General features: G+C 39.2%; 3 protein-coding genes across 3 annotated transcripts in view; all 3 read left to right on the top strand.

Annotated features, from left to right (window-relative positions):
- LOC104944102 (unconventional myosin-X-like) overlaps positions 1-9,534 on the top strand; it is a gene marked incomplete at its 5' end in the record, with an annotated part of 19,987 nt that extends 10,453 nt beyond the window's left edge. Inside the window, 16 exon segments of the mRNA XM_010769579.1 lie at positions 1,096-1,219; positions 1,478-1,721; positions 1,858-1,953; positions 2,159-2,252; positions 2,687-2,742; positions 2,858-3,000; positions 3,183-3,377; positions 3,530-3,687; positions 4,126-4,249; positions 4,571-4,868; positions 4,969-5,176; positions 5,352-5,488; positions 6,265-6,388; positions 6,469-6,924; positions 7,562-7,753; positions 7,851-9,534. Coding sequence (XP_010767881.1) covers positions 1,096-1,219; positions 1,478-1,721; positions 1,858-1,953; positions 2,159-2,252; positions 2,687-2,742; positions 2,858-3,000; positions 3,183-3,377; positions 3,530-3,687; positions 4,126-4,249; positions 4,571-4,868; positions 4,969-5,176; positions 5,352-5,488; positions 6,265-6,388; positions 6,469-6,924; positions 7,562-7,753; positions 7,851-7,955 — 2,754 coding nt within the window.
- Positions 9,535-10,438: 904 nt separating this feature from the next.
- On the top strand, positions 10,439-14,190 carry LOC104944099 (pituitary tumor-transforming gene 1 protein-interacting protein-like). Its single transcript, XM_010769576.1, has 7 exons — positions 10,439-10,607; positions 10,970-11,031; positions 11,193-11,301; positions 11,919-12,021; positions 12,405-12,470; positions 12,836-12,882; positions 13,321-14,190. Exons 1-7 carry the CDS (start codon positions 10,505-10,507, stop codon positions 13,362-13,364), a joined length of 534 nt encoding a protein of 177 aa, XP_010767878.1. The 5' UTR covers positions 10,439-10,504; the 3' UTR covers positions 13,365-14,190.
- Positions 14,191-14,475: 285 nt separating this feature from the next.
- On the top strand, positions 14,476-17,997 carry LOC104944100 (small ubiquitin-related modifier 3). Its single transcript, XM_010769577.1, has 4 exons — positions 14,476-14,619; positions 15,900-16,028; positions 16,174-16,245; positions 16,885-17,997. The coding sequence occupies exons 1-4, from the start codon at positions 14,599-14,601 to the stop codon at positions 16,948-16,950; spliced, it is 288 nt and encodes a 95-aa protein (XP_010767879.1). The 5' UTR covers positions 14,476-14,598; the 3' UTR covers positions 16,951-17,997.

Below are 17,997 nucleotides of genomic sequence, written 5' to 3' on the forward strand. Positions count from 1 at the left end.
ACTTTTGTTTGACAGTAAATTAATAAATGACTCATCATTTTCTTACCTTTTTAGAGGACCTTCAATCCTCTGCCATCACTTAAAGGGGACCTATCATGCAAAATGCACTTTTGTATGTCTTTTATACATGAATATGTGTCCCCGGTTTGTCAGGGAACTCACCAAGTGTCAGAAAACACAACCCTCTCTCTTTTCCTCCATACACAAATCTCTAAAAACGGGGCTGCAACGGAGATGATTATTATTTGAATTTTTCTGACGTCAGAAAAGGGGTGCTCCGCCTATATGGGCAACTCTCCACCTATCAGGGGAATGAGAGACCGCTCGAAAGCGCTGGAGACGCTGTAGTGCCAGGCCTGTAAGTGGCGCTGTAGTCTGCCACAAAAGCAGAATCAGCAAAAACAGGGCTGGAACAGAGCAAATAGAGTGAAATGAGGCATGGCATGATCTGTTTGGTATTTTGAAAAAAAAACTTCACAGACATGTTTTATATACGTATGGCCCTACAATATATGTTTCAAATATAGCATGATAGGTCCACTTTAAGCCATTAATCACATACACACATCTTCATTCCCAATAGTCAACATTTCCCCCCCCATTTCAAACATTCAGTGTGCATGTGTGCACGCCTAAACCCTCCCTTAACATATCAAAAGGCTGAGCTCATGTTAGAATCACAGTGAAACACTGTTGCAATTATTTGTTTTGGCTCTGCTGATGAGCGTGTGAATCTATTCCCAGATTCTGCAAGTCAAGCGGAGAGCTCAGACATAAAACTGTCAGATCAGAATAACGTCAAAGGGAGAGGAGGGTGTGTGTGTGTGTTTTATGGCACTGGTGTGATTGACAACAAGATCAGACAGATTTATGGCACTGGTCTCAGTACCGAAATTGCTGAATGAAGACTCTGACTTTGAGTAACGGTAGTCTTAAGAAAATAAAAGCCTGTTCTTTCTTGAAAACAAAAAAAGATTATACAGGTTTTAATATTCAAATGTGGATCACCAAATTCTTAAACACTTTGCTCGCGCAGCTACTGTATATCCCTGAAATACAGCACTCGTCATAAATGCTGCTTTTTATGTCTTTCAGTTTATTGACAGCGATGAGGAAAACGATGGCTTCGTGGACACAGATGAAGAGGTTTCCAACGGGAGAGTGAATCTGCTGAACGGCACTGGGCCTCCATACTTCCACGGCTACCTCTACATGAAGAGTGAGTACCTTTACCAAATCACTACCAAGCAGGCACACATCATTTTAGCACAGGGTTTTTCTGGTTGTTTTATCAATTAAAAAAACAGTCTTTCTTTGTTTACTGCTTAACTTTGTCTTTACGTTTCAGTACTTGTATTCTCTGCTTTAGCTGTTTGTTAGCTATTAAATGATTGTGTATGGGTGTCGGTTTTACAGCTCCCATAACACTGAGATTTCCTATAAAACATTAATAAATAAACATCCTCTCCGCCTTCAGGTGGTCTGATGATCCCCTGGCGTCGGCGCTGGTGTGTCCTGAAGGACGAGACCTTCATGTGGTATCGGGCCAAGCAGGACTCCCTCAAATCCGGTTGGCTTTACAAAAAAGGAGGAGGAATGTCCACCCTGTCTCGGCGCAACTGGAAGATGCGCTGGTTTGTTCTACGGGAGTCGAAGCTCATGTACTTTGAGAGCGACAGCGAAGAGAAGCTGAAAGGAACCATCGATGTCCGAACAGCCAAGTAAGACCCTGTCCTCCGATGTTGGGATTCAAATTTTTTTTTTTTACTTTTCTTACCTATTTTGGAGGTTTCATTATATGTATCAAAGAAGAACAGAACAATATACGTTTTTGTCTGACTGTGTGTGTTTCTGTAGGGACATAGTGGACAATCATGAGAAGGAGAATGCACTGAATATTGTGACTGACGAGAGGACCTACCACATCTATGCTGAGTCCCCAGAAGATGCCAGGTATGATATATCCATAGATTCTATAGATATCATGTACTTACTGTATCTGTTTTGTATGTGGTGTTTTTCTTTGTCATAATCTCTCAGTTAAATCCATGTGTGGGATAAAGTTCCCCCTTGTGGTTGCCATAGGAAATTCACGATGTAATTTTCAATTATATGTTTGCTGACTGTTACTTTCTGAACTCCCTCTGACCCCATCCAGTGGTTGGTTCAATGTGCTGAGTCGGGTCCACAGCGCCAGCCCGGAGCAGCTCCTGGAGATGAACCATGAGCAAGCCAACCCCAAGAATGCAGTGGTGAGTGCTGCTTCACCTCGCCTGGGCCCCAGCCTCAAGTCAACATCTTTCAGCCGTTATGAGGCGTGTAACTGAATCAGTCAAAGTATGATGGTCCAGATTTGGGTCATATGGTTATTCAAAGTGAAGAAGCAAAATACACACACTGATTTATTATTGTCCATTTGTACAGTATGGTCAATCAAATATTGCAGTGGTGTTAATAGGATTTGCAGATTTAGAAATTAAATTAAAAGCAACAGGATAACAAAATAATGGAAAGAGAAACATGAAAGCCACATTACATAGAAATACAGTTACCAGTATGATTATTATTATGAACTGCTCTATCAAGGGGTCAGTATGTATCAAACGAAGAGTTTGTCAGAAATGTGCCTTTGTGACCCAAATTTGCAAACAACTAATTCAAATGTTCGCCCCCCTTTTCTCTCCAGGGCACACTAGATGTGGGCTTGATTGATTCTGTTTGTGCATCAGACAACCCGGACAGGTAAGGAACAACGATAACACTACAGGATATATTCAGACTGCAGTTTTAGTGGAACTGCAGCATGTACATATAATATACAGGGGTAACAACACTGTTCATGTGTTCTGTTTTGCAGACCAAACTCGTTTGTGATCATCACGGCTAACCGAGTCATCCACTGCAACACAGACACAGCTGAGGAGATGCACCACTGGATCGGCCTGCTGCAGAAATCCAAGGGAGATTGCAGGGTTGATGGACAGGAGTTCTTAGTCAGAGGTCAGTCAGTTGAGACACACTCTGGGATGTTTAGGATGTGAGAGTTGATTCTTGTAATTGTGCGGTAGGATACTTCTGTTTAGTTGAAAAGATCCTGCACGGAAAAAAACAAGATGCTATGAATTAGGTAAAAAAAAGTGATTATTAAACAAATATTTACAACAAGATGTATCTTCCCTCAGGCTGGCTACATAAAGAGATGAAGTCAGGAGCAAAAAGCTCTTCTCTGAAGCTGAAGAAGCGCTGGTTTGTTCTCACTACAACCTCTCTGGACTATTACAAGTCGTCGGAGCGCACCTCCTCCAAACTGGGAACTCTGGTGCTCAACAGCCTCTGCTCCGTAGTGCAGCCGGACGAGAAAGTCTTCAAGGACACTGGTCAGTTCAGAGTCAACGTTATTCTCAGTCATCTTGAGCGACAGAAATATGCTGATACATTGAGTTTAAGCTTTGGTCTCTTAAAGGTATCTGATCGTTTTTAGATGTGAACATTTTGTACGGCTTCTAATGACTTTGTTTTCTTGACACAGGTTACTGGAATATAATAATCCATGGGCGTAAACACTCTTACCGACTCTACACCAAAATGCTGAATGAAGCCATGCGGTGGGCGAATGCCATACAGGGAGCGATAGACAGCAAAGTTCCCATTGAAACGCCAACACAACAACTCATCAGGGACATCAAGGTATTAAAGGATTATTCTGCATGCTTCTCTCTGTTACTAATGTCATGCAAATATCTGATTGTTTGTGTGCAATGTCTGACAACAAGATTAATGTGTCTCATATAATAATATTTTAAAATGTAATTCTGCTCTACATGCTCTTAACATATTGATATTTTTTTAACTCCAATTATGTTCAGTCATGCAAACCTTTGGCAGGGACACACACTGTAGTAAAGTGAGGTACTTCTACTCACTGAGTGTGTGCCGTGATTTTCTTAAATGTTCACCTCTTTTTCTACCACATAACTGTTTACTGCAAATATAATGCTCATCAGTGATATTTCTATTCTCTTATTTTTCCTAAACTCCATTAGGTTGTTTACTTTAATTGCTCTACTTTGTCGTGAAGTTAATTCATGACCACTCGACTAAAGATCCCGTCTTCTGTTTGTCCAGGAGAGCAGTTTGAATGTGGAGGCTGTGGAGCAGACATACTGGAGGAACCCCATCCTGAGATATACCCAGCATCCTTTGCACTCCCCTCTTCTACCTTTGCCCTATGGAGATGTCAGCGTCCACTGTGAGTTCAGTGGCCTGCAGTTAGCAAGCTGTTCAGGACTTCTATTAATCCTGACAGAATCACATACTCTATTAACATTGTTTGACGATACACAAAGCGCATACTCCAATCTTTTTCGCTTGTTACAGTGACACATACCTCAATAGATGCATGTATATGTTTATGCCATTAAACCTAATTTTTGAATATACTAAAATAAACCTTTTAAAGCAAATATTTACCATAATATCTGAAAGTGATCTAATATCATTTTACTACTATCAAAAAGAATTGTAGTTGCCTTGCTTGAATTGAAATCCTCCGCCTGTCCCTCTCCCCCAGTGCAAAAGGAGAAGGGTTATACCAGCCTGCAGGATGAGGCGGTGAAGATTTTCAACTCACTGCAGGAGATGGAGGCCGTGTCCGACCCCGTGCCAATCATCCAAGGAATCCTCCAGACCTGTCAAGACTTGAGGCCTTTAAGGGACGAGGTTTACTGTCAGCTGATCAAACAAACCAATCACGTCCCGCACCCAAACAGCCTGTCCAATCGCGCCCACTGGCATCTCCTCACTTGTATGAGCTGCACCTTCCTGCCCAGCCGAGGTATCCTTCGCTACCTCAAGTTTCACCTCAAAAGGTACAGTGTATGTCTGGTTATGCCATGATTCATAACAATCCTATAGTCAAAATGACAAAGGGGTGACACCTCGACTTCACTGTCTTTGTGTTTTTTAAAGGATTAAGGAGCTGTACCCCGGCACAGAGATCGAAATGTTCTCCCATTTCGTTAGTGAGTCTCTGAAAAAGACCAAGAACAGGGAGTTTATTCCCTCTCAAGAGGAAATCGTGGCACTGCTTACCAGACAGGAAATGACCACCACAGTGTACTGCCACGGAGGAGGCTCCTGCAAGATCTCCATTAACTCACACACCAGTGCTGGAGAGGTAAGCTGTGGTCATTGCTGCACAGACTAGTTTAAATGTTACTTTTGGAAGACATCATTGCGATTACCTTACACAAACTCTGATAAAGATTTGTTGTTTTTAAGCTTGGCGAAAGAAGGAGTTTTACTAATGCAAACTGAGGATTATGATTGTTATCTTGTGTTGCTTTTTCCAGGTGGTGGAGAAGCTAATCCGAGGTCTGGCTATGGAGGACAGCAGAAACATGTTTGCACTCTTTGAACACAACAACAATATAGACAGAGCTGTGGAAAGCCGAGTTCTTGTGGCTGATGTTTTGGCCAAATTTGAAAGGTATTCTAACATTCCTGGTTACTTTTTATTACACATTATGTTTGATGATATTATTTAAAATTAGGCCCCTGTTTGTGAAGGACTAGGGTACGCAAAAATCAAGAATGCAGGTTGAGGTGCAAAAATAAGGATTTTATAAACCCAATATATGTACAATTTTAGGATGGGTAATAAAATCAATGTGGTTTAAACAAAAAGGTGTAGATGAAACCAGACACAATCTAGCATTTAAGGGATAAACAAAACATCACAAAAATGGGTGACATCCTGTGTGCTCTTCTGCCCAAGAGCAACTCACATACCCCCTTCTCATCTCCACACTGCAGGAACTTATAGCCCTACTGGCCAGTCCATTGTCACATGCAGGGGGAAGAGGTTCTAAAAAGGGGTGGCTTAAATGGAGTGGGCTCTTTAAACACCCCTCAGGGTTTGAGAGGAATGGCGTAGTCCAATTAGCTGACACATCTATAAAGTCAGGTGTTTTCCATCAGCTCAGCCTTTTGCCAGGAGCAAGGTGAGCTGTAAAACACTGACAATAGGATTACACACAACACAATTAACAATAGATATTTTAAGCAAGATTGCGTGCACTCAATCTAGTAAAATAAAGCCGTTTCAAATCAATGTGTATGTCTGATGTAAACAAAAGCATAACCTTTTAGGATGTGTGTTTGTTTGTAAGGCTTGTAGCCCTCACACTGTTACATAGGATATTTAACATTATGCAAAGCCAATATTTAGATAGGTAAATGACAGGTTTGGGGCTTTTCCAACAGACTGGCTGGCAGTGAGGAAGCTGAGGATGAAGGCCAATGGAAACTCTATTTCAAGCTTTACTGCTTCCTGGATGTGGAGAGCATGCCTAAAGAGGGGGTGGAGTTTGCGTTCATGTTTGAGCAGGTGTGTTTTAATCTTCTTCATACACCTTTTATAAAGGTTCATTCACAAGTCGGTGCTAATGATGATGCTGTTCTCTTCAGGCCCACGAGAGTTTGACCCGCGGCCACTTCCCCTCCCGAGAGGAGACCCTGCAGCACCTGGCCGCTCTGCGCCTGCAGTTTCTGTTCGGTGACAAAGCGAAGGTCACCTGGACTCTGGAAAACGTCTACCCTGTGGGTCGCCTACGCAACCGCATCCTCCAGTTCACCAAGGTGGGAGCAACCTCGGGGACAGGCCAAACTCTGGAGCGTCGGAGGACCAGCTTCCTGGACGGGACCCTGCGACGGGGGCTGAAGACCGGCTCAATGAAGAAGCAGCGCATGGAGGAGGAGCAGATGTTGGAGATGTGGATAAAGGAGGAGACGTCTGCCACCAGGGCGAGCATCGTGGAGAAGTGGTCCCGCCACACCGGGGTGGACCAGCACCAGGCCATGCTCAAATACATGACCATCATCAAGGAGTGGCCTGGATATGGATCCACACTGTTTGACGTTGAGGTAAGTTAACGCAACTTATACTAGATGTGTTAAAGAACATCAGTTTTAGCCTTGAAGCCTGAAAAGTGTTATTTGCACTTAACCTAATAGAAAAAAGTAATAACCCTCATAATGAAATAACTTGTTCAATATTGTGATAGAAAGGTCCTGCCTATATTGTGGTAACATGTTTCCTCATCATCAGTTTAACACATCATTGCCACATAACAATGTATAATGCCACTTGTATCCTGTTGAAAATGTCAAATTCAACATAAAGCCAAACATAAAAGTGTCAATGGTAACTCATAAGAGTATAATACATGTTGTAAGCTTGCACACTTTACAAAGAGCATCCTCATTCTTAGATTTTCAGTTAAAATGATTACAATACTAGTTTTGGGAAAGAACGCCCCATCTGAAAGGTAATATATTATTCGTAAATATATTAGTCAGAACAGACAGGTAGGTCCAACAATTCCTTTAATTTGGATTAAAAACCATTTTGATCAGGATAAGGGCAAATGTATTACATTTTCAGGACATAATTGCATACAGGCCTTGACACTGGTCCAGCAGATCAGTTTGTAGTTACCTGCCAGCCCATTGCATATACTGCCTTAAGTTTATATATCCCTGTGTTTGTGTATTTTTCTAGTGCAAAGAAGGAGGCTTCCCTCATGACCTCTGGTTGAGTGTGAGCGCTGAAAATGTGTCTGTCTTCAAGAGAGGAGAGCCCAAGCCTCTAGAGACCTATCCATATGAACACATTGTTTTCTTTGGCGCTCCGCAGCCATGCACCTACAAAATCACCGTGGATGAGAGAGAAATGCTCTTTGAAACACCCCAGGTACGCCATATTTCCCACAGATAAGATTGTGTGTGTTTGAGGGAACAGGATTTCAGAATTTGCTTATCTTCTCTGATTTTGTGTTTCATCTATACAGGTTGGAGAGATCACAAAGATCATGAAAGCCTACATAAACATGATTGTGAAGAAGCGCTGCAGTGTGAAGTCTGTGTCCAGCTATGGGACTAACTGGATCAGGTGATGGACTTGACAGGATTCAAAACATGTTCAGATAAAGTACACCCGACGGATAACCCGAGAGAAGAGGAGGAGACGGCACCATTAAAAAGAATCTCCTCGATAGAGATTGTGTTTCAGATGTTTTCCCCGTCTACGTAGCAACGCAGAAAACAACTCCATCCAGAGATATTCATTTCCACAAAGAGACAGAAAAGGCTCTTGTGGCAAACGTGGCAACATTCAAGCTAAGCACCATTTTAAGCTTTACACTCGTCCCGTGTTGCTAACCTCCATACAGTCTCCAAACATGATACTCCCTCTCATTAGTTACACTGGTCATTTCTCACCTCTTGAAATGTATATTCATGTATATTTTTGTGGATTTGAAAGAAAAACAAATGAAAAAGACCCTACCCCTTTGTCTGACAGATATTTATTCGACTTCTGAATCCAAAAGTGTACAACATAAATCCAAACTAGATAAAAGAATGTGTTTCATTGGCAGACTGACTGTTGTCCTCTCAGATGTTGCGCCCAATTGTAATGAATGTTCTCCTAAATGGAGATTCCCTCAGGTTATTGTGTTATACAACTGTTGGGAGATTATCTCCCTTGCCTTATTTAAGTTTTCATTATTATTCTGGACTGAAGGATTGAGTGCAGATTCAGTTGTAGTTATGGCTTTCACCGCTGCATGTGCTACAAAAGCACATCCCTAATAAATACAAAAAGAAGGAAGTTCCACATGAACCACTGCATCAGTGGAGATGCAACATCTATAACCACTGCAGTCGAGTATTTTGTCATAAGACACAATAACTAAAATAAGTAAAACAATTTTGCGCTTCTCTCCTAGAAAAAGTACTTTGTGTATGTTGTGTGCAGACTTTAGGTTAAGTTGCTGAAACTGATGTTCCAGGATGTGTTTTTAGAAACAAGTAGGATATTGCTTGTTGAGTACGTCTGTGTCTAAAGATTGTTTAACTGTGTTTTTTCAGTGATGTCAAAGGCCATGTTTGGGTGGGTGTATTTATGTATGGAAGTATCAATGGATTGGGAGCGTAACAGTCTGAGTGAGGTTATTGGCATGCTGGAAATGTATTGATGCAGTCGTCATAGTACTTTTGTTTCTCTTTTAGTGGTGCATTCTGAGACAAAGACATGTAGATTCAAACACGTTGTTCAAAACTATTGATTTTCTTCATTTTGTGCCCTGTTTCTTATCTTTTGTCAACGTAAACAAAGTTTCGTGTGTTGCCCTCGACACCAAACATGCTCAATTCCTTCTGTTAATCTTATAAAATAGTTTCTCTCTTCCAAGTAAATGAACACAAAGGATGCCAGTCAGCTTACAGTATAGTTCATGAGTATGATCCAAACATTACGAGCTTAGTATTTACCTCACGATGCATTACCGTCTTCCATCACTCTCCAATCGTATTCACTTGGGAGATCTGGTCAGCTGCCGGCGGCCACACCAGAGACTGATCTTGCCATTGACGATGACTGTATTTCTGAGATTTCTGATTATTTTGAAGAAGAAAAATCAGAAAAATGTTTTATATCAGAATTTAAAGATGCTTTAATAAATTATTGTATTTGAAAAATGTGTTTTGTTTATTATTGTCAAATTATCTGAAATTGTTCCATTATTGTTTAATGAGATTTATTTTAATGTTTTGAGCCAGCCAAGTATTTTCTTCTGTACCTCTCTTTGTCAAGGGGGCGGTCTGAGCGATGTGACCTGAACGCAGCATAAAATTTAAGCAGAGGTTTGTTCCAAAATAAGCATGATTTTAATATACTGCATACATAAGAGACATCTTATTAACTGTACTGGATCATCATGCTGTGGAGAACTCTACTAAAAGTAAAATACCATTCAGAATAATGTATTATTATGTTATATTGTGTTTTCATAGCTATTGATGCATTTATGATGTTAATCACTTTAATGTTTTGGTTGGTCAATTTGGGACTAATTATACTTACTGCATGTGCTGCTATGTAGCTCTATGAATTTCCCCCTGGTGATCAGTAAAATAGTAGTAGTATTAGTAGTTGCAGTATTATTATTAATAATATGCACAGGAGAAATTAAATGATCATTTATAAAGCTCAACGGCCTCTTGTAATTCCAATGATTTCTAAAAACCTTGATCTATCTTAAAGTGTCCTTCACCAAACGAGGGCTTTTATTTGGAAATTTCTTCCGAGAGGTTCGCCTCATATTTGGTCATTTAATAAGGTCAAATAAAAATGAAAAACATAAACAATTGCAGTTGCTTTTCTGTTCACTAGTTTAACAAAGGAAAAGCAAATGAGAAGTTACACTGCCTTGGAACGTTTTTTTTTTGCTGTTTTAAAAAATGCTGTTGTTTCGACAATCTCCTCTCTTTTACATATATACAACCAATAAACTTATTTCCTGGCATCACTAAAATATGTTTGCAGCTGTTTCATGAGACGAGCGTCAGCGGTTGATGACGTCAGAGGGGTCCACCCTCCGGACTGAGAGGTTAGTGTTGCTGTTGTTTCTCGCAGTCCGCACGAGCTCCCACTCGCTCCACAATGGCCGGAGTTAACACACTTTCAGCCTTTATTTTAGCCTTCATTTTCTTCGGTGTTTTTATAACCACGGAGGCGCAGACTTCGACTCCTGCTCCAAACACGAGTAAGAGTTTTTTAAATTTTATTTAAGACTTAGGCGTTGTGCTTTGTTGTGTACAGTAACAACTGGGTCAGGGGGTGGTCACATGATAACAGAAAATTGATTATGAGCAAAGATTACCATCTTAATTCATTGTGATGGCTTCCAAACAAACTTTAACTAAGTTTCTCTGTAATGTGAATGTGTGTCACTGTAAACTCTGTTGAGGATTTTTCCCAGTGGCCAGAAATGTTAACTTCCAGTAAGATTTGATTTCCTTTCTTTTTAGGCCATTTATACAACTGCTTGAACTTACACCATAAAAGGAAGGTCACTAGGAGGCCCTATAACCTACTATATGTATAACAATCTGTAACTTGTCTCAGTTTCAGTTCCCTGTGCCTTGAGATCCAACACCAGCTGCTCTGAATGTCTGCAGAATGTAACAGTAAGTATGTTCAACTCCAGCCAAACACAGATAGTAAGATAAGATAAGATAAGGAGTACTTTATTGATCCCAATTTGGGAAATGTTTGCAAGTAACCTTCTTCAGTGTTGTTAGTAATACTATGACCAACAATATGACCCTAAGCACAGTTTTTGTTGCAGTGTTTGTGGTGTACACCAACTAAACAATGCTTGGACTACCCAGTGAGGAACATCTTGCCCCCCAGGAGTGTGTGTCCACTGAATGATGCACGATGGGGGTTGTGTTGGGGTAAGACTCCCTACGTTTACATTACACTTAAATGTGAAAAAAGGCTAAGTCAACCAAGGCCTCAGATCACCATTAATGCCAACCTGATGTGGCTGTGTCCTTCAATTATTATCGCAATATCAATATATTGTCCAGATCATTTTTCAAAATAGAAATGACAAACAACTTTGTTTTTTTACTTGATAGTAAAATCAATTTTAAACAGGCCATTGTAAGACCTCAACTCACGCTTCAGGTATGCTGATGGGCATTTATGACTATTTTATGATATTTTAGAAGTCAAACAATTAATCAATCCATATAATAATCAATAATACAAATAATTACAGTCCTAGTATATGACATATATCAGACAAATACTACTTTTGTTTTGTTTACCAATAGTTAAAAAAATGTATGCGACTAGTTTAGTACTTTTAAATAATACTGATTGAATGAATGATTATAGTGCCAATTCTCCACAGAAGACCCATAACCCACTTTTAAATGACGACAATGTTCTGGTCTACTAAGAGCCCAACTGCTTTTGTCCAACCGGAGCTGTAGTGTCTATTGCGATGCATTGACTCATATTCAGTGCTTCCTTTTTCAATGAGTATCTTCCTTTTTATTTCCAGTAAACTTCCAGATTTTGATCATCACCATGTCAGTGCTGGGAGGCGTCATCATCATCAGCATTCTGGTTTGCTGCTTCTGCTGCTGCAAGTGTGAAAGAGTTGGGTAAGCATTAAGCCATGTGAAGTGCTGGCTCTGAAATGTGGTTTAACATGGCAGGAGGAGGACGGGGGAACACAATGGGTTGATTTTCTGCGAGGCCAGGCTGATACCGCCGTCTCCAAAAGCCTGCCAGAATTTGTAGCTGCAGCTTAGTTTTGAGGAAAAAACATGAATATTTCTATTTAAAAGTGGTCTAGCCTTTTGTTAATGTAATAATGGCTTTTGGATGATGAAGAGACGGATATACATTTGAAATATAAGACTGATTAACTGTTGCATGCTCCATTACGTGCTGTATTAGGCTGAATGCAAAGCACATCAGACTCACTATTGTCATTTATTTTGCAATGCATATATATGTATAATCACATATTCTTTTATTTTAGGCACAAGAGAGAAGACGCGAAGGTTGAGCGACAAACCCGTGCAAGGAAGAGCCGTCAGAAAGCAAAGTAAATGGCTATAAGGACGGGATTTAAAAAAAGATAAAATAGAGACCCTTATTACTGGTACTGTCATTATACTGTAGATATAACAAAACAACTAACATAAGAGTGAGTCTCCTGCACTACATTTTGTTGACTGTCCACATCATTATGTTGATAAAAAACATTAATAAGGACTTTTAAAGAAAACTAATAGTATTTCTAATATCAATATTTCTATATCAAATGTGAAATAGGGTTTTTGGTATAAACTACAGCTCTCTACAGTAGTACTTTGTTTTGATCCTCATTGAGAATTCAAAATGTGTAGATGTGAAGGCATCCACTGTTCTCTGTTGTCCAACAATTTGTCTTTGTTTCTCTCCCTACAGGAGGACAGAAATGCAGATGAGACATGACGAGATCAGGCAAAAATATGGTGAGACTCTTTCCTTGTTTGTGCAGTTTAAGTGGGTAATAAATGTACTTTTTGAATATAAAAAAAGATTGTTGCAAAATGAATGTATAATGGGATACAATTTAAAGAGACAACATGAGATAAAGATAACAGCATTTGAGCCGATAAAACAAGAAAACAGCATTTAAGTCATCACAAATCAAGAGAAAGAAGCTATGTAAAAACAACCAATGTAGTACATTAGCCCCATCTACTGGATAAAAATGACTCTGCATAAACAGTGTACATTTATTTTCCACATTTTTATTTTAAATTGTTTTTGGGGAAAACAAGCAATTTAGAAATATGTTTGCTTTTAGAAAATTGTATTTGCATCCAACTTTCAAAACTCTTTCAATACAGTGCTATGCTGGAAGCCATAACATGCTTATATGATTTGTTCTTTATTTGTATTTGTAGGTGTTGCAAAGGAAAACCCATACGCCCGTATGGACGATCATTAAGAAGATTCTCAGCGATGATTCCACCACCAAAAATCCTTAAGTTGATCTTATTGATGCCAATAACATTAAGATATGAAACTGTGATGATCTGATTTCATTTCAGTGTTTGTCAAAAAATTTCACCAAGATGTTCTGAATTTATTTTTGAATAAGTGTGCACCATATTTTACACAGTTTCCTTCACCTAATATTTCATATTTTATGCACATTGTTTTCTGCTGTTAAACCAGGTTGATATTTCTTTTGTCTTTTCATAATATGATATTCTATTCAGTTCAAAGCATATTGTCCAACAAGCTATACAAAATCACTGTGTTATTTTTGCATAACATGCAGTATAGTTTTGTACAACTCAAGAAAAGTTCAGAGCAATTGTGGTTCTTAAATAACAGCAGTTTCATTTTAGTTGTAATACGCACTATTTTACTGATCTGTTCTGAAAGTACAACATTTATTTTTATATAAAACGTTTATAACATGTGACTTAATGGATGAAAGAAATGTGTTTTCTTGAACTACATGCGAGTGATTTGATTATTGTGCAGCTTTTGTTTGAAACCATTTGGGACCATTTGACTTGCTTTAAGTGCTTTTAGCACCAGGAAAAGTGCTATATAAATAACATGTTTTATTATTATTACTACGATTTATAACATAAACACATTTGAATTTTCTTTTGTGACTGAAAAGTAAATCAATTTCCATAGTTTACAAATGTCCCTGACACCTTACCCAAACACTTTTACAGAAAAAAGAGGATTCAAATGAAACTGTTCTGTACTGAGAGAAATAATGGAACTATTAAACCCAGTGGAAAGTAATTTCATATGTGTGCTTTCATCTATCTCTCACTTCACAGAGGAAACTAATATTCTGCAAGTTTTTCTCTATCTATTCATTCATGTTGCAGTTCCTGAGAGCAATGTGTTCTTCTTGGTTTGTTGTGTTTTGTTTCTGAGTCCCAATGCAAATGTTGTTATAACTATTTGGATCTTCGGTCAAATGCAAAAGGGCCCTTTTGATTTCCCTATCTCGCGGGAACGCGCAAATTAGCTCACGTATCCGCGCTCACGAATAAACGTGAAGCACGTGACCCCTTTTTGTCGAATTAAATTTCAAATCACACTACGCGCGCGCTCCTGGTCCAGACGAAAGAGCCGGAGGAGCTGATAACACGCTTCACAGTTAACAGCCTTCTTCTGCGTTATCAGTAAACCACCGGTAAAACAGCACAATGTCTGAAGAGAAGCCAAAGGTTTGTAACATTTCTCTATCTCTTCGAAGGAACGTCTTGTTCGTGTTTTCTGTTGACTGCTAATGGTGCCAGTTTCCAGTTAACGTTAGCACATTCAGCTAAGCTAACGCTAGCTGCTTCCAGGCTACAGACTCCGCATTTGAGCGGGTCGACGGAGAAAACAAAGGTTGACCAAATAGCGGATCTTTTGTCGAACAGCGCTTTGTTTGCACTGTCCCCTCAGTATGAGCATCCGCTACTGCTAGCTAACGTTTCTCAGTTGTTTAATCTTACATTGAGTGTGGGTTTGTTAACGTTGGCTTCGGAGATTGCAAGTGAAATGAATGATTTGTGTTTTCCCTTTGCGCCATTGTGGCTTTCAGCGCCAGTTTGAACATGGACTAGCTTGCTATGCTAACCACAGGGGGACACAAATGATTCCAGACTGAAAGGGTCAGATGCTGTATTGTCATGTGCACGGGAGCTACAGTGTAGTTATAGCAATTACAAGTTAAATCTAAGGCTCCTCCAACCATCCAACATAAATATACTGTATATGAAATACAACTATACTCAATATTGCAAGAAGAAAGAGTATAACTAAATGGTACACGATCATGTTGCAAGACCAGTGTGCAAGTCATGCAGGAAAATACAACTATTAACATGTAAAATAAAAAAAAACATTAGCTAAATGTTGCAGAAAAGGTTTTATGTGAATGCAGAAGTCTATATACATGTAAATAAAGGCAACGACATGATGTAGAATACATACTGCTTATTGTTGATATTAATACATTTGTGAGATGCACACAGATGAATAATTATATGGAGTTATGAAGGTGAGTGTGTGGGTTGGAGTTGAAACGACGAAGCTTGTCTCTACGACCATGCTCTTTCTATTGAAACTTTAACGGAAGCTAACATGAGTTTGCTGTTGTTGTAGAGTCACCTCATACTATGCTACCGGTCACCGGCAGGTTAACGGTAAATGATGGCGGTCAGTGGCTGCTTGTACTAACCATAAATACATCCATGGTAGAGGTTGGAAACGGGAAGACTGAGCAGTGTTGTCTTCCTAAATGATTATGATCTAAATTAAATACACTTTTCAATACATTCCCACATGATGGTTTTAATTCGTCATCATGTTATGTGAGTGTAATGGGGGTCGTCGTCAGGATTCACTAGCAGCACTTTTCGACCCCCTCTAAATAAACATTAGCATCATGTGGGAGTGGATATTGGATAAACTCATCATATCTCAGTTTTTTTGGCTAATGAGTGTTTTTTTGTTGCAGGAGGGAGTGAAGACGGAGAATGAACACATAAACCTCAAGGTAGCTGGTCAGGATGGGTCAGTTGTACAGTTCAAAATTAAAAGGCATACCCCTCTCAGCAAACTAATGAAAGCCTACTGCGAAAGACAGGTACGTTTATTCTGAAAGACTGAAACATATACCTGTCGTTAAATTGAACCTTGACTTAATAACCATCACAATGGAACTGTTGTTTATATTTTTGGTTTATAGCTACTGGGTGCAATATTTCATTCCTGTTTGTTTTGTCTTACAGGGACTGTCAATTCGTCAGATAAGGTTTAGGTTTGATGGGCAGCCAATTAATGAAACGGACACACCTTCACAGGTTAGTAAAAGCTGGTCTTGTATTGTAACAATGGATATGATAAATGAGTGAATATTCATCATTCACAGTATGGCTGCACAATATAAGAAAAACTGACTTTACAGTTGTGTATGGCGCACCGTCCCTCCCTGCTGGGGTGTTACACTTCAGGCCTTCCAAACCAACACACCCAGCAGCTGACTGAACCATCAATTTGATTCACCTGGTCAGATGCAGGACTGCCAATTGAGAAATGTAGAAATATACCTGTTTGATTATGAAATTGTAGCACCTAGACTGTAGGAAATGATTGGAAAAGACTGGATAAGTAAAGAAAAATGATACATAAGAGTTTTCCTTTTGTCATGACACATGTTACTTTGCTGACATTGCACTTCCGATGATGGGACTATAGCACGTGTGCACAATGTCAATGTAAAACAATATGTTGTGCAGCCCAAAATATAAATATTAAAAACTAGCAGCCATCCCCAAAATAACATTAATATATTTGTCTAAAAATGTTCATTTGAAACAGGAATTACAGAAAACAAAGCAGAAGTATTGAGGGTTTGATACCAAGCTCTACTTCTAAGGAGACATATTGTGCATTGGCTGTAGAGTAATATATATATATATATATATGTTTTGTTATTACAGCTGGAGATGGAGGACGAGGACACTATTGATGTATTTCAACAACAGACCGGGGGAGTCTTTTCTTAAGTTGGACCTGGACTCTTGAAAGAACATCCACACCAGTTCTTCCCTGTTGTATTTGTTTCTCCTTTTTTTCTCACTCTGCTTGTTCAGGCTGTTCACAACATAGAAGAAGGTAGAAGGTTTTGCATTTTGGGCCAAAAATCAACTTTAAGATGCAGGGTAATTTAGAAACATGTTTTATTCACATTAATGGATGATTTGAAATTGCCCAGGGACAGGTCTCAGATCAGATATGGCTCGTAATGGGAAAACAACTGCATACTTTTGATGTTGAAATGACCTCACGCATGTCTATAAACCATAAGCTAAACTACAAGCCAAAACCTTGCTTTTTCTTCTTCTTTAAGATTTCCAGATTGTTGTGAGCATTTAAATTCAGGGGGGGCTCAACTACTTTTAGTTCATTTACTTGATAGGATTGCTATGGAGGAAAACTGCTGGAGGGGAGCTTGTGGTTATTCTTTGTAAACAGGTGCAGCATATGTAATAAAGTTGTCTTTTTTTTAGTTGATGTATCCATGCCCAAGACAAATGCAACTTCAGATCCATATGGATGTTTTACCTCAATATGGTCACCCTCAACTCAATGTTAAATAAAGTACAGTAATGTTTCTGGACCAAAAGGCTAAATCAATATTCTTTTATAAAAGGGTTTGGTTAATATATAATATGTAGATGTAAAGGGTTACTGTCTCTAACGGTGGTCTTTGTTGTCACACAGCAACAGAACAGTTCTCTCGGTGATTTCTTTCCAACTATTCAGGACTCTAGAAAACTAATATTTCATTTTTGCCAGTGAAGAAAAATGCGTATCTCACCTAACAATATATATTTCAGTTAATGTATAAACTATTCAGGCAATACTTTGCTGCCAATTTTAAAATATTTGTCAAAAATGTATCCAAACAGTTGCTTAGTTTGTTGGACTCGTGTGTTAGTAGAAATATCATGTCCACTTAGTTTTGCAGGGTGACATGGACATATTTCTTTTGATTTGTACATTATTTGTTGTCCCTATACTGTATACAATAAATATAGTTTGATACTCAG

This window comes from Notothenia coriiceps, unplaced genomic scaffold (genome assembly GCF_000735185.1).
Source record: "Notothenia coriiceps isolate Sejong01 unplaced genomic scaffold, NC01 NC01_scaffold00007523, whole genome shotgun sequence".
Classification (NCBI taxonomy): Eukaryota; Metazoa; Chordata; class Actinopteri; order Perciformes; family Nototheniidae; genus Notothenia; species Notothenia coriiceps.